Source organism: Podarcis vaucheri (assembly GCF_965113315.1).
Source record: "Podarcis vaucheri genome assembly, chromosome: 3".
NCBI classification, from domain to species: Eukaryota; Metazoa; Chordata; class Lepidosauria; order Squamata; family Lacertidae; genus Podarcis; species Podarcis vaucheri.
Window position 1 is genome coordinate 48,483,843 of NC_138761.1, and position 17,004 is coordinate 48,500,846.

General features: G+C 45.2%; 1 protein-coding gene and 1 long non-coding RNA gene across 2 annotated transcripts; both read left to right on the forward strand.

Moving 5' to 3' along the window:
• Positions 1 to 1,118: 1,118 nt before the first annotated feature.
• On the forward strand, positions 1,119 to 8,162 carry IRF2BP2 (interferon regulatory factor 2 binding protein 2). The gene is made up of 2 exons (XM_082216710.1): positions 1,119 to 2,480; positions 3,323 to 8,162. Exons 1-2 carry the CDS (start codon positions 1,445 to 1,447, stop codon positions 4,027 to 4,029), a joined length of 1,743 nt encoding a protein of 580 aa, XP_082072836.1. The 5' UTR covers positions 1,119 to 1,444; the 3' UTR covers positions 4,030 to 8,162.
• A 2,579-nt stretch (positions 8,163 to 10,741) lies between these two features.
• On the forward strand, positions 10,742 to 15,726 carry LOC309529258. Its single transcript, XR_014218144.1, has 2 exons — positions 10,742 to 13,513; positions 15,402 to 15,726. It is a non-coding gene; the product is annotated as an uncharacterized lncRNA (long non-coding RNA).
• Positions 15,727 to 17,004: the final 1,278 nt, after the last annotated feature.

The window sequence follows — 17,004 nt, forward strand, 5'->3', positions numbered from 1 at the left end:
GCGACTTTGGAAAAGCATTCATACGTCTTAATTGAAATAACATTTATATGGCAAGTGAATCAAATTATTTCAATGGTTCTCACTGTCAAGTTAGTATACTTGGGATCGTAGCCTCAGGTTGTCTGATTCTATGCGTTCTTAGTGGTGCTCTGCAGGGATGCTGGAGCCCACCCTTCTTGCAATTTAGTAGGACTTACTCCCAGGTAAGGCTACCATCTTATTCACAATTGCCAGAGGTGGTGAATGCAGTGGCGTTTACTTCTGAGTAGACATTTCTAGGATTGCAGTGTACGGTAAATATGTTTGCGATCTGAGTGGTGTTGGGAAAAAAATCCCCTCGGATTTACTTCCCAGTAAATCTGCACAAGGCTTTTAAAAAATAAATAAATCCTGATGCAACTGAAGGGAGTGGCTGCTCTCCGAAAGATTCACTCATAATCCTCTCACAATATCCCTTCCTGTAGCTCGTGTACTATAATTATGCCTTTTTACAGGGGGCGGGAGGAGGCAAGAGAAGATCAGGGGTTTGAGCTACAGGGAGAGCTTTCCAATCTAGAGAATCAGACCCCGAGCGATTTGCCGAAGGTCACACGATGAGAGTCAACGTCGAAGCTCGAATTAGACCAAAGGATCAAATGGTAACCTAGATTCCCAAACGCGGCCATTGCAGTATGCAAAAAACCCCTGTTTGAAACAACAAGTAGTGCCATAATAATGCGAAGCAAAATGTGCATTGGGGGAGGGGGGAGTCCAGCCAACATTACTATCATGGAAGCCTTGCCTAGAAGAAGGCAGGAGAAGAGGAAGGCCCCCAGCTCCCCATTTTGCATCCATTCACATGCGAAAGCCTTGCCGCTCCCTCCTCCTCCCCCCTCCCTCCCTTCCTCCCGTGTGCTGACTAGAAGAGAGCTGGTTATTCTTGCAGCTCTTGTTGTCTTGGCAGAAGTTCAATGAGCAGCAGGAGGAGGAAGGGGGAGAGCCGAGCACGCAGGCGCTCCTGGGCACTGTCGAAGAATCGAGTCACTGGAGCAGAGCGCACCAGCGGCGGCGGCGGCGGCGGCGGCTTCTGGAGTCCCCGCCCCAATGCGAGTGTCTGGGCGGCCGGCAGCCGGCGGGCAGCGCTGTAGTAGCGAGAGCGCGGCGCGGGCAGAGCGAGCTGCGCGCTGTACTGGGGGGGTCGGAGAGCGCCTGGTTTGGGCGATGCGTCTCGCCGCGTCCCGGTGAGCGACTGCAGCCTGCGGGACTAGGAGAGCGGGGCCCGGGAAGAAGCTTTTTGCCCTCGCCGCGTCTTGGAGCGGCACTTGCCGGCGACAGGAGGCGGCCGTCGGTGCAAGAGGCTGCAGCGGCTGCAGAGCGCAGAGCCTCCCCGGTGGCTCGCAGAGCAGCGGTGGGAAGAGGAGGCAGGGGAGGAGACGCGGGGCGCTCGCTGCCCCTGGACTCGGCCATGTCGTCGGCGGCGGTGGCGGTGGCGGCTGCCTCGCGCAGGCAGTCGTGCTACTTGTGCGACCTGCCCCGCATGCCCTGGGCCATGATCTGGGATTTCACCGAGCCCGTCTGCAGGGGCTGCGTCAACTACGAAGGCGCCGACCGGGTGGAGTTCGTCATCGACACGGCTCGGCAGCTCAAGCGGGCGCACAGCTTCCAGGAAGGCCGGGCTGCGCCGCCGCCGCCGCACGCCAAGCAGCAGCCGCCGCCGCTCAGCGCCAAGGAGATGCACTCGGCCGCAGTGGCTGCAGCCGAGGCGGCCGCCCGCGCTCCGCCGCAGCCCCACGAGCGCTACTCTCTGGCGGCCGCCGCGCCTTCCGAGCGGCCGCCGCGCCTGGGACCCGAGTACGGAGCGGGCAGCCGGCAGGTCAACGGCATCCTGGTGCCCAACGGCTTCTCCAAGCCCGAGGAGCCGCCGGAGCTCAACCGCCAGAGCCCCAACCCGCGGCGGACGCACGCCGTGGCGCCCACCCTGGTGCCCCTCATGAACGGAGCTTCCCTGCCCGCCGCCATCAACATCAACAGCCGCGCTGCGGCGGCCGCGGCGGCCTCGTTGGCCGCCATCTCCGGAGCGCCCACCCCGCTGCAGGTGTCGGTCTCGCAAGCGCAGCAGAGCCAGCAGCAGCCCGGGGAAGTGGGGGGGCACAAGCGGCCCGGCTCGGTGTCCTCGTCGTCGTCCAGTAGCGGCGGCGGCGGCAGCGGAGCCAGCGACATGGAGGGCAAGGACAAGGGCCAGCAGCAGCAGCAGCAGGCGCGGGGCTCGGCGGACAACTTGGAGCAGCTCGGCGCGGAGAGCAAAAGCCGCGCGGCGGCGGCGGCAGCAGCGAGCGCCGAGCAGGAGTGGATGGGCAAGCCCAAGACCGTGCGAGACACCTTGCTGGCCTTGCAGCACGGCGGCCACGCGGTGCCCTACGAGAGCAAGTTCAAGAAGGAGCCCGGCATGGCGGGCGGGAGGCTGCTGGGCTACGACAGCAACGGCGCGGTGGCGAAGTCAGGTGAGCTGCGCTGAGGGGGAACTGGGGGGCGCGGGCGGGCGGGCGGGGGCGCGCTCTTGGCCTGAGCAGGGGGAGGGGGGGCTGGCGGTGGGTTTCTGAGGGAGAAGGAAGGGAAGCACTCTCTCTCTCCCCCCCCGTTCCCTCATGGAAAAGACGAGCCAGGGTCGCCATTTCGGCCCAACTTCCTGGTGCTGAAACCCCAGCGGCGTGCTTGGTGTAACATGGATGAGTCAGGGCTCTTTGCTGACAGACACTGACAGAGGGTTTCCCCTCCCTTGCCCTGGCCGCATTCTTTCGCGAAGGGAGCTGAGGCGCGCAGGGCTGCTCCGAGCAACAGCAGACATTTTCCTGAGCCATGCGCCATATGTTCCGCATATGCTCCGAGGCGCTCGCTTTGGGCGTGCAAATAAGGAGGGTGCAGGAGTTATCTGGGCTCGGCAGATCCCGCGCGCCCCTCACGGCTGCAGCTCGGCTGGGGCATAGATTTGCCTTGAGCCTGAAGGGGCTCGGAGCGAGTGGAAGATTACCAAGCTTGCGAGCGGCTCTTTTGGCCGGCAGCCAGCGTGGGAGGGTGGTAGGTACAGTGTGGGCACATTTGAATGCATGCAGCATGTACTGTAGTGTAAGCGCTGGCACGCCGTGTTCACATGCCGATCCACAGCCCCAGATAAGCTGAATTTACTGGGGGTTTAAGCTGGTTTGATCCGTTAGAATTCAGCGAGCAACTTGGCCCGAATCCCAAGTGACCGGGCTTTGTGGCATCCTGACCCTGCCGCTTTGCACACGTTTTCTGTGGCTGTGCTTCTGCGACACTATATCTCCTCTCCTGACTTGCTCCATAGGGGCCCGGGCTGCGAGGAAGAGAAAGCCTTCTCCAGAGCCTGAAGGTGAAGCCGGACCTCCCAAAATCAATGGTGAGGCGCAGTCATGGCTACCAACCTCGTCAGAAGGGATGAAGATCTCCATGGCAGCTGCGTCCTTCATGTCCCCGCCGCCGCCAACCGCTTCGCCTCATTCCAACCGGACCACGCCACCCGAGGCAGTCCAGAACGGCCAGTCCCCGATGGCGGCACTCATCTTAGTTGCAGACAATGCTGGGGGGAACCATGCCTCCAAAGATGCCAACCAGGTCCACTCCACCACCAGGAGGAATAGCAGTAGCCCGCCCTCGCCATCCCCTATGAACCAAAGAAGGCCAACCCGGGAGGTGCAGAGCCAAGGGGCAAATGCCGGAGGGATGGAGCCTGTGCACCCCGCCAGCCTCCCAGACTCTTCGCTGGCAGCTAGCGTCCCCCTGTGCTGCACCCTGTGTCACGAGCGCCTGGAAGACACCCACTTTGTGCAGTGCCCCTCCGTCCCATCCCACAAATTTTGCTTCCCTTGCTCCAGACAGAGCATCAAACAGCAAGGAGCTAGTGGGGAGGTCTATTGTCCCAGTGGGGAGAAGTGCCCTCTGGTGGGCTCCAATGTCCCTTGGGCCTTTATGCAGGGCGAGATTGCAACCATTCTTGCAGGAGATGTGAAAGTGAAAAAAGAGAGGGACTCTTGACTTTCCCAGTTTCTCAATGCAACGTCAACCTTAACATAAAACTGCTTGAATTGTATATATCTATAAATACCTATAAATATCTATATATATATTATATATATATATATATATCTCCAAGACAAGGGAAATGTAGACTTCATAAAACATGGCTGTATAATTTTGATTTCTTTTTTTGAATACATTGTGTTTCTATATTTTTTTGAAGACAAAAGGTATGTACTTAATGTACTTTTTCCCCTTCTTTTTTTTTGTTATAGCAATTATTTGTTGTGCTTCCTTGGTGAGTTACTGTTTTCAGTGTAGGCTGTGACTTGCGCTGCTTTTTTTAGAGAGCACTTGGCAAACCAGAAATGCTTCTAGCTGTGTTTGTATGCACTTGTTTTTTCTTCTTCTTCCTCTCCTTTTTTTTTTTTTGTTCTTTTTTAAAATGCCAAATACATCTGACATTGTAAAGAACGCCTTACTGTTGGTGGTTCCTTATTTTTTGCCCTCACTAATACATGCTGGAGGCATGCAGGTTTTAGAGATAACATGGCATTAAAGGTGTTCATAGGATTAAAGTGGGAATGCCACTCAGTCCAGTCCAAAGACAGGTGAGAAAGCACAAGGGGTTTCATTTGGAAACATCATTCCCTTGCTGCTGCTGCTGCAAAAATGGCCAGATTCTTCAAGTAGTTTTGTTTCCATAAGGAAGTTGCCTTCAGAGCATTATGCTAAGTGAGGCGCTGTTGCATTAGGAATTGGGGAGTTTGTTTTTTTCTTAAAGGCAGAGTTGACCACAGTTCAAGAGGTTGGTTGTAAGATTGCAAAACTGCATTTATTCAATTACGTAATGTTCCTGCAGAATTTTTGTGATAAGTTAGTTTATTGTCTAACTGTGCATTGGTGCAGACAGAATAGCACTGCCATTTTTTTAAAAAAACAAATCCATACCTTTTCAGCACCATTTGACATCACCACTTCCTCCATGTTCATGTGGAAAACTCTGAAGCAGATTTCTTTTTTTTTTTATTTACTTAATATAGTGCAGGTGGGCTTTGATCTTGCTTATCAAGTATGATAATGTTGTGATTGTTACTATTGCTGACATGTTGCCAGGTTGTGGCAGATAACAGTATGGTAATAACAGCAGCATACGAGGCTTTTACCTGGCTTGCCTATTACGGCAGCATAGAGATTAGTGGAAAATTCTACCTGAAATTTCATAATACTTGTGTTGGAGAGAACTAATTCTCATCTAAATGGAACAGCTTGGGATTTAAATCAACTCCAGTTTCTTGCCTTTTAGACTACTTTCAAGAATTCTTTTGTAAAATTATTATTTTGATCACACTTTTTTTTTTGCATCAGACAGCAACATTTTTAATCAATAAATCATCAGTTACTAGAAATAGTTAAGCCTTACTGTAGTGATTCTGTGCTGTTTACAGTTGTGTTAGCAACACTGCTGTGCAAGCCCTTGTGCTAAGTGTTTATAATATGTCACATAGACTTGTTTGAAGCAGAAAGATGGTTATACGGTCCCCATCTCTGTGGCAAATAACACTATACATTTTGATGTTGAGAGAATCTGTTCAACTAGGTTTAACAGTTTTTTATGCTGTTGGGTCAGACTGTTCTTATGTGTTAATGTTCAGACTGCTTTTGAATGCAGAATAGATTTTGGTAGGCTTCTTTTTTTTAATGGTCATGACATTTGGAAATCCAAACTGCACATGCACAGTAACCTTTCTTTTTTGAAGTGTTTTAAGTACACCCACTAGCATTGTGTTCCATATTACAGGTCAGTGTAAATTAAATAACAAGATTTGCATGATAAACCAATTCAATGCTCTTTAAAATGATAGAAATACATATAGTGCAGACTGGTGTCTTATGTAAACACATGTTTAGACAGTTCGAGAGGGGAAAAAACGCACATATATACAACTGTAAAGGATTCTTTGGAACCACTATAGTCTGTGGAAATATGTATTTAGGCACTTTATTAAAAATTGGATTTTGAATTGATAGATGGTAACAAGTTCTTAAGAATCTCTTTGACATGATACCTCATGTATTATACCAATTTGTATGGAGAAACTGCATTCTAGGTAAGAGAATATCCATACCAAAATTTTCCTGGAAAGTTCGTTGTGATGTCTTGGCATGTAGTTCAGATTTGAGCTTCTTAACTTGAAGTGGGGATGATAGTAACTTTTTTCTTGCTAAGACTATTCAGGCATGTCAAGGTATTGAAAGGCATATGATCTAGATCTCCAACAAAAGCTCTTTTACTACACTTATATCCTGAATAAGTGTCTTCATATATTGTAGCCCAGTAATATCACTGTATGTTCTTTAAAGTAGTTTAAATAGTGGGAAAGTTTAGGCCTCGTCATACCACATGATGACAGCTGGAACACATTTCAAAGCTCTCCACCTGTTCAGTCAACTCCTTCCAAACCTGTTAAGGTGACCGGTTCTTACATGCATTATAAATTCATAATACAGAAACGTCATAAACTAGTACATGATTTTTGGATCAATTGGGCCTGTTGTAATTTTAGTTTGTTTCCTGACAAGTTTATGACATCACCACAGTGGAACACATTATATTTACTATATGTTTTCTTGGCTACAACGTTTTTTTTAAGTGCTTTAGCTGCAACAGTACTACCATTAATCTCTGATAATAATGCAAACCTTGATTCCATTGCAGCTAATGTGAACCGAGTCATTAATTTCAATGGAGTCAGGCTTTGCACCCTTACTTTTTTGAAGTTTTTAATGGTGATAATTTGTATAGCAATAAAGCAAAATGTTGTTTTAATGGAGAGTGTGATTGTCAAAATCTCACCTTCATTTACACTTTTAAGTTACTTTTATTGAAATATCACCTGCACTATGCTTTCATTGTTTATAGTTACTAAACTAACACATTACTATTTTTTCCTATTATTTTTTATCTTTTGCATTGAATAAAATGAAACTAGGAGCTTTAAACACTTTCTGCGAGTTTTTGTTACCCTTTTCATTTTTAAAAAAATACTGCAGCTACTGAGGTGCATAGTAGCCAAATCAACTGGATTTTTAAGAGATTGCTGCCTTTTGCTAGACATAAAAAACAGAACCTAGGCTAAGAGCAGAACAGCAGCGTAACTGTAAGTGTACTATTTTTTTTCTCAGGAGGGCTGACCATCCTCCTGACATAAAAGTAGAAAGAAGCTCAGCAATTGTATGGTGGTCTATGAAGCCTTGAGCTATGTATCTTGCGAAATCACATTTAGGAAGAGGTTTATTTGGAAGGGTTCTCCCAATGGCTTTTTATGGTAACAGGATCCTGGGAAATTTTCTCTGTACTAGGGCCAAAGCCTTCTCACCTTACTACCAAGAAGAACAGACACAGTGTTCTGCTGATATGAGAGAGTCATTGAGGGCAGGTGATTTCACTGTCTACCTTGCAGCTTTGCAAAAGGTTCTTTTAGCTGGAGGTGTTAAACCCTAATATAAATAACAAACAAGGCTGGTGGCAAACAACTATCCTAAGTATATGCAAGTGGAAGAATCCTTGAATTCAGTCCAAATAAATAAGTTTAGCACTGAAATGCTGGCTAAATATATATAGCATTGGGGTACTTGACTTTCTCCTTGCAATAATGTGGTGTGGAGAAACATGAACTACTATGCACAGATGCAGCCTAGATGTTCCCAATCAAAACAAGTACCAAGTAGAAAAACTTATTTGAAACGTTACTGGTTTTGCACAATATTTGGAAAGGCTAAGGTATGATTATGATATATTATTCTTAGTTTTATAAGAACTGGATATTTTAATATATAATTTAATTATTTAAATAGGAGTTCTGCATGAGCACCAAATACAATACTCTACAGAGGTATAAGGGGTTGCAAGTTGCTTAACACTAAAAGTTGCACTGTTAAAGTGGGGAAATGAGTTCAGCTAAAGATAGTTTACACAAATAGCCCAGTCAAAATGTGTTTTTAAGCCAATGACTTCAGTGGGACTAAATTTGTTTTAAAAATTCAAGGGCTCCTGCACTTCAGACTGAACTGAAAAGTTCCAGTTACATAGTATTCTTTGGCTGATGGTGTATATGCAATGCTATAAATAATTAAATGGTAAAAAGTGATACAGGTATAAGCCGATGATTATTTTTTTTTAACTTTAACCAATTGCATTTATGTGGAAAGGTTGGCCCATTAATTTCAATGGGATTGCTTCTGTGGTGCGACTATTACGACTGCCTGCATGGAAAGATTTGAAAAGTAGTTTATTTAAAGCTTGCTCCTGCCAAAGACTGCAACTCTAGGGTTTTTTTGTTTTGTTTTGTTTTTTTAAAAGACATTAGCAGATGAGAGTTTTAATAAATAGCTAGGAGGTGCATGAAAGCAATGGGGAGAATTGAATGGCCCATTATTACCCACTCTTAGTAGACCTACCTGTATCTGAGATTACAAAATAAAGGTGGCTGTAAAAGAAACTCTTCTTACCGTTACATATAAAAGTGCCCTTGATTTTTATCAAATCTACTGTTACAGGTTACTGACCAGGCAAGTCAGATGTTTTTCAAACTCCTCTTGCTAATGGACAAGGTTATTTAGAGATAGAGGGGAAAATCCTGCAGACAGCTTATAAAATAGTTTTACTTGCTAAAGGGTAATAGGTTTCTCTTCCTAATTCTTGAGTGTAGATGTGTAATCATTCAGAAAACGTTCGCTGCATCTAGGCCACATGAAATCCTGAGTCACCCTCATTTGCTTGCCTTTGTTCAAGAACTGCAGATTGAGAGGACACGCCTTTCCTCAGTCATAGACCAAGGTCAGGCTATTCTAACAGATGAATGGAATACATATTTATCCGTTTCATCATTCCAGACTGGAGCTGGGACACTTGGACTATTAACTCATTGACTGCCTTTGGTTAAGCTGTTGTCATCAGAAATCCTGAGAAAGCATTTGTTTTTATCATGATATTTTTTATCTTGAACAAATTCCTAACCTATAAGTGACACTTTAATATCATGCAACAAGTTGAACAAGTAATATGTTTTAAAATATATATATTTCTCCTCGTTTTAAATTATCACAATGCTTATACAGTTTTACTGCACTTGGGGGGGACCATAAATAATCAGTGTCACATTTATAAATTTATAAATACTTTTCTAAGGCTTTCACACAATTTAAAATCCAGTCCTTCACCCACTTAAAGTTCTATCTTATGCACATTTCCGTAGAAGCAAGTCTTGCTGGATTCAGTGCAGCTATTACTACAGAAACTGGAACTGGTTTGGGACCTGCAGCATGGCACCCCAATCCTGAAAACAATTTGTCAGAAAAAAAGTCCTCTGTCCAATTGAATTTACAAGCTCATATGGCAGATTTGATAGTGGTGCAGATCACTTCAGAAAGGCATATTCCTACCTCTCCCACCCATGTGGTGATATGCTAATAGGAGTGTAAAGCAAAGTGTATGCTAAGCATATTCTTGGCTTAACAATTTCAGTTACGCACCTTCTGACTGCAAATCCACTTTATCTTAGAATGCCTGGGCTGCAAATTATACATAGAAATACATCCTTTTGAAAACTGGAATTTACTTGTGTACATTTAGGGTAAGATTGTCAACACAAAGAGAATCTGGGCTTCCCCAACCACCCAGTCCTAGACACATTTATGCAGCCTGAAGTTCAAATGCTTTCAATTAAAAATACTTCAAGGACTGCAATCTGCTTGTGCCATGGAAAGTTAAGTGTGGCATAAAACTGAAGATTTGTCTTGTCTCTTCCTTAAGCACAGTGGTGGGGGAAGCCATCCTCCTTTAAGGAGATGCATCTGAAATAAAGGCAAGAAACAAGAGGGAAGTTTTCCTGATCCCACAGTGCTGTTGACAATCAGCAATTATGAATTTCGCAGGTTAGGAGGTAGTGGGAATAACAGGGTGTAGGGACTCTGCCTTGTAATTCAACATCAACCAGCTATGTTTTTTGTTTAAAAAATAAGCAACTCAGATGAATCTGCCTTAGAGTGAGTCAGATCATTAGTACATCTAACTCAGCATTATTTACTCTCTGCTGGCTGCAGCTCTCCAGGGTCTCAGGCAGGAGATGGGGAAGCCATTGTCTGCTACTTGACCATTTAACTGGAGCCGCAAGACATTGAATCTGGAACTTTTTATAGCAGGGATGGGGAATCCTTTTAATCTCAAGGGCAGCATCCCTGTGGCAAGGAGAGCCATAGGCCAAAGCTGATGGGACAACCAATTTCACCTTTGTACAGCAGGCTAGATTCTACACACTTTCCACACTGCCCTCTGTATCCTTCATCATGACAAGCAAAGAAGAATTATCAGATACCAAAGATGTATTCTGGCTGGGCAAAAGCATATAAGGAGGATGCATAGTAGGGCCAGTAAGAGTGTGGCCTGGGGAGAGACCTCAGGTTCTCCATCCCCATTTTATAGGGGTAAATTGCACTTTTACCACTAAGCTACGGTCTCTTACCCATCTGAGGTTTCTGCCACATTTCCCAAAACAAATAAACAAACACACCTCCCCAAACAGTTATGGCTATGTACTGGAAATCTTTTAAAGGATCTATGATTACTATTAGTCCCATTACATGGATTAAGATCTGAGGCTGAAAAATTACACATGTATGAGTCAACAGACTGATCTAAAACAAAAATACTTGGATTTCTGTTCTAAGTGAAGACAATGGGCTTGATGCCACAATCTTAACCATATTACAAGCCATGCTGAAAATGAATGGGCTTTACTTACATCTGACATGATTAGGACTGGGGTATGATCTAGGACTGGGGTATGATCTAGTGTAAATACAAGTACTTCAGTTTAAATGGGTTGTAGACTGAGGTGCAAGGGCTACTCTGCCTATTACTTGTGTGGGGAAGACTTCGTGTTTGGAAAAATGGGTGTGCCATACAGGGGCACAATTGGGGAGCCATGATTGGCTGCCATTCCTCACACTTTTACACATCTTAAAAACCTATCCCTTTTAATGTGTGAAGCTCTTAGTTAATGAAAAATAGATGTTAAAATCTTGGCAGTTCCAAAAGCCAGAGCTCCAGTCACTGGAAAACATGCTAACATTGCATTAGCGTTCCTAGAACCAACTCCCAGCATCAGAGGTGCTTTAGCGAACTGCAGTCTTGTGATTTTTAAAGGTTTTTAAACCCTTACTTTGAAAATAAAGAGATTGTGTAGGTTAGTAAATGATTAATTTCCTTAGCAAGCACCTGAGCTGTAATCTAGCCATGTGTTCTCTGTGATTAAGGTTTGTTCAAGGTGCTCACTGTGCCAGACAAAGTCCTAAGTTCAAACAGTAATGTTTACACAACCAAGTTCACCTTCTCCTTACAGCTCTGCCATCCCAAGCGTTATTCCACACAGCTGATGGTTTCCCTCTCTGCCCTGCAACCACAGTACTCCACAATGGGGTAGTTAAATCTGCCTCTACGAAGAACAACCTGTCCAATTGCGAGGTGAAAAAAACATACAGATTCTATTGGGACAAACCAGGCCAAATAGTCTAGATGACTGTATCTGATCAAAATTCTGAAAACAGGCTGCGAACTCAGATTGTGTAGGACTCATCTAGCATGTTTTATACTTTATGTGCCACAGTGACGTCTGCTGAGTCATCATAGAATTGCTGAGTTGGAAGAGATGAAGGGTCATCTAGTCCAACCCCCTGCAATGCCCAATGTGGAGCTGAAACCCACAACCCTGAGAATCTCATGCTCTACCGACCGACAGAGCTATCCAGCTGTGCCTCTGATCACTTGCAACTGTTTCAGCATGCACAGAGATCAGAACTTGTGGTTTTAATTCACCATTTTGATACTTTCTGCCAAGTGCTTTACAAATTTGCTAGATAATAATAACTCAGCTAACTAATAACTTCAGAATGCAAGTGTTGCATTACAGGTAAAAAGGCAGTGAATATCCATGTCAGGGAAAGCCGAATTTTATTAGATTTCTGCCTGATAAACAGTAACCAGAAAAAAAATAGCTCAAATCACTGGAAAGCTACCAGTCATCTTACGTGAGCTGATCGATATGCTTCTGTGTGAGGTGCCTGCAGCAATGCCCAAGTGAGACTGCAATTCTGAACACAATGATGAGGAAGCTTGACTTCCAACAGCTTGACCTCACCCCCAAAGGCACACTCATCCATTGTTTCCCTGAGACAGAGAGATGCCAACTACTAGGAAGCCAGCCCAGCGAATGCAGGACTTACTTCTGAGTAACATGCCTGGGATTTGCCGCAATTATGTGCCATATGCCGTATAGATCCACACATAAGGCCTTCTGATTTTGTAAGCCCTGTTGTAGTTACAGGGGTACCTCGGGTTACAGACGCTTCAGGTTACAGACTCAGCTAACCCATAAATATTACCTTGGGTTAAGAACTTTGCTTCAGGATGAGAACAGAAATCGTGCTCCGGCGGCGCGGCAGCAGCGGGAGGCCCCATTAGCTAAAGTGGTGCTTCAGGTTAAGAATAGTTTCAGGTTGAGAACGGACCTCCGGAACGAATTAAGTACTTAACCCGAGGTACCGCTGTACTTGTAAGTGTATGCCTAAGCCTATTCGTTTTTTGAGTTGTGCAACTTTCTTCTTTACATCACATTCTGACCTTTTTGTTTCAAAATAAAATGTTTTTTCCCCATTTCATTTTTAAAAGGTAGTTCTGGGAATACATTGGGGGGGGGGGGGGAGAGAGCCAAAGCACATAACCTTCAGAAGAGGTCCAGGTACACACCCACTCCAAGCAACTTTTTGTACTTATGTCACAACAACAGAGGGTTGGCTCAGATGACCCCCGTGATCCCTTCCCACTCTCAGTTGGGTTAGACGAGCGTGGTGCCAGCCCCTCCCGGGCCGGGAAACTGCACCAGCTGCGCCCGCTATAATTAGAGCGAGCGAGCGAGCGGCGCAGGCGTGGCGGCGGCCCCTCCTCCTCCTCCGAGGCCCGGGCGGGAGAGCAGCTCCCTCGCTCGGCCCCTCGGGCCTGCCGGAGAAGGACCAAGAAAGGAATCGTGCCGACCGGCTCCGCTCTTGATCTGGACGGGTCACCTGGTGGTGAACCAAATATAGCCAAGCGGCCCAAGCAGCTCCTGGCAAGCAGCCGCTTTGCAAAAGCGAGAGTCGCGCGGCCTTGCGCAATCCGGGGGAAAGGGCAAAGGCGTGACGTGGCGCGCCGCCACAGGCTAGGCCTGCAAAGGGCCAAGGGGTGGATTTGGGGCTTTGGGGTGTCTCCCCCCCCCCGCGCGCTTTTGCCTGCCTGACTCATCGCAGTAAGAGAGCCGCAGGCGTCAGCAAGGGTTACCCGGGAAGGACTGGTTTGGAGATAGCTACACCAGCAAGCTTGGCCTGGGAAGAAGCATGCAAGTGACTGCACTCTTCGGAGAGTCCGGGAAACTGCCTGGTTCCCAAACTCCCAGGATCACTTAGTAATGTTTGTGCCCCTTGTAGCAATCGTAAAGTGCTGTGCTAGACGCTGCCTGCTTTTGGATTCTATTTTTACAGGCAAAGCACTTGAATGAAGCTCCCGGACCAGAGTTTGGGAACACCTGCCCTATATTTATTTATAGTTATTCATTTAGGAGCAGGACTGTAAACTGATATTCTCACATGCTTTTGCGCGTCCTGGTCTCTAGAGCAGAGAATAATCCTGGGTGTCATAGACTGGTGTTGCCAACCTAACTGTAGAATTTCCTTTTAAAGGTTCAGTGGCAGTTCCTACTGTAGCTATTAACTTTTTGAAAGTGGGTGTTAAAATATCCTCTCTGCTTAAAAGAAGTAGAATTAAAACTTATACAATGCTAATATCTCTTGTTAGCACTGTTGGTTACCTACTTTTCACCACTGGCTCTGCAAAGCAATTAACAAATATTCAGCTTAATAAACTTCCAGCTTACCCATCAAATAGAATGTTTACATACAAGATTATATGAAAGGTTCGACTGCAGCTTTTTAAAAAAACGGAATTCATATGAGGGTCTGTTTTAGCAGGGAGTTCTAGACATTTTGCAAGCATATGATAAGAAACTATTTAATAAATGTCGCTCTTTAATTTCATCAAATGAAGCCTATGGGGCAATTTCCTGTTTCCAACAATTACCTTATTGATCAAAGGAAGATATGCTGTGCCAGGGCACCCAGTCTTCCTACTGCCATCACCCTTTTCTTACCTGAATTCAACTTCAACATGTTTTAACTCAGCTACAGCCTCCAGACACTTGAATCAGCACTGAGGCAGCAACTCCCAGCTGCTTAGTTACCAAAACAGAGAGCTGTGTGTCATAGGCATATGGATGGCATGCAACTGCAAAGCTCTGGAGGATCTCATCCAGCAGCTTCGTAGAGATATTAGTGCTGTTCCAAATACTGACCCCTAAATAACAGACCTTGAGGGGCTGACCTTCCTCTCATCATCCTGTCAGGCATCTTTCATTATACAGCCTCCGGCATATGCTGAAAGCACACCTCTTTACCCTGGCTTGCGGGGTCTATTTTTAGGACCCACCTTATTTTTTTGGGGGGGGAAATTATATGTTGTTTTGAACAGTTTTCAATTGTTGTGTTTTAATATTGTAACCAGTCCTAGGACCTTAGGCAGGTAATTATTAATAAGAATCCCTCTTTGAGTGAGTCTCTCTAAATAAAGTTATTCTAATAACCCTCCAGTAAATTCTAGCCCATGGGTAGGCAAACTAAGGCCCGGGGGGTGGATCCAGCCCAGTCGCCTTCGACGGTCCGGGAATCAGCATGTTTTTACCTGAGTAGAATATGTGCTTTTATTTAAAATGCATCTCTGGGTTATATGTGGGGCATAGGAATTTGTTCATATTTTTTCTTCAAAATATAGTCCAGCCCCCCCCCCCAAGGTCTGAGGGACATGGACTGGCCCCCTGCTGAAAAAGTTTGCTGACCCCTGTTCTAGCCATTGTAAACAAGAAGTCCACCATGTTGGATACAACTTAGGAGGTCTAGAAGTGCCATCAGAGAATTATTCCTTTTATGGATCTCAAGAAATACACCTAATAGGACTCCTTTGAATGTCTGCTGTCTCCTCCCACATTCCACTTTAAGTTTAACTTCTGACTCCATCTGTGGCATCAGCATCGGCCAACTTTTTATAACCTGTCAGTTTAGATGGTTTTGGTTACTGTCTAGACTGATGAAGAGTTCCGGAGAACTCAAAAGCTCGCACACTTTCGTAATATTTTGGCTGACCTAATAAAGGTATTGCCCCAATGTGGATATTGGAATGTTTCTTATGGGATAACCTTGACTTTCTTTCTTTCTTTCTTTCTTTCTTTCTTTCTTTCTTTCTTATACAGAACCAATGCCTACTAAAGCTGTCTCATTACCATACCCAGGAAAGAAGCCTAACTGAAAGGGGTTCTGGGCCCTAGACTTTCACTAGTCCACAAGTACTTAGCTCACAAGTAACTTAGCTCACAAGTACCGGTAATTCCCTTCAAGGTAAGCAGGCTGAAGTCATCCAAGCACTGGAGATTGTGGATGTTTCTGATACTCCTCTGGTGGTACCTGAGATGGATCAGAGCTGAGCAGTTTCATCATCCATGAAAATTATCACCATGAGTTCTGTATACCAAGAGACTTTGAGCCAGGAGAGGGAGTAATAAAGTGCAGTTCCTTCAATTTCTGTCGTTTCTTCTTTTTCTATTAGAATGTTTTGAAAATTGACAATATTGCTTTACATTATGTTATTTTAAAACACCATGGCCATACTACAGAAAGGCAGGATATAAATACTTTAATAAATAAATGATCTTATTTTGTCAGCTATCCATCCTGCTCATCCACAAGATCCTTGCCATAATTGCCTCTTGTCCTGAAGGGATGGGGAACTTGTGGCCCTCCAGATGTTGTTGGATTATAATTCCCATCATCTCTGCCATCTACCATTTTGACTTGGGCTGATGGGAGTTGTGGTCCAGCAACACATGGAGATCCACAGGTTTCCCGTCGCTGTTGGGCAATCTTCCTCAGAACATTCCAGAACCCAACTGATCCTTAAGTCTCTGTAAACAAGTCATCCTGATGCCCTCCCCTCCCAAATCTGGGGATTTCCTACAGTTTCTGTCTAATCTGACAATGCTGCTAGTGATCATAACCAAAGCCTAATCTTGAAACCTTGTCTCCAAATAATCATGGAGTATCGTTTGCTGATACAAAACAGTCATTACAAAGTGTCTCTTGCTAACGGTTGTAAGCACCATTACAGTACAACATTCCATCTGCATCAGACCCAGAGTTGCCATGGAAAGTTTGTAACCAATGGAGCCAAAAAGGTATGCGAAAGCTGTGTAAGCACAAGATACTATTTTGTACTTAATGACTATGCATGCTTTCAGTAAAATAATACTGTGCACATGTGTGCCATTTTTTAAGCACAGAATCTTCTTGTGATTCACAAGCATTTAATTAATCCTCATACCACCCACATAAAGCAGGCATATGTCATTAGGGCCTTTTTCCAGATGCGGAAACAGAAACACAGAAAGGTTTTGTAAGTTGACTGAGGTCAAAGAGCAAGTCATTGGCAGGGCCAAGCAGAAAATGGAAGACTTTTTCTCTTAGTGCCTTACTAGTGCACTGCTAGCCATGCAAGGAAGGGGGCTGGGATACATCTGCTAGCAGAAAGTGTTGCTGTGTTGAGAAGAAGCCATGCTTGATGTTGGAAAAGATGAGTGCACAGTTTCTGGGGGTGGAAAAGGGAGGAGAAGTTTATAATATCAATAATAAAAATCAAATTAAACATAATAATCAAAATCCCACCAGTCTAATGACCTTGAAGTGATGTGACATGCACAAACCAATAGTTTGCGCATGGGAAAATATTTGCAGTTTTTCTTCAACGGGACTTGCTCCCAGATAGGTGTGAATAGAATTGCTGCCTTGCATTTCCTTTTTATT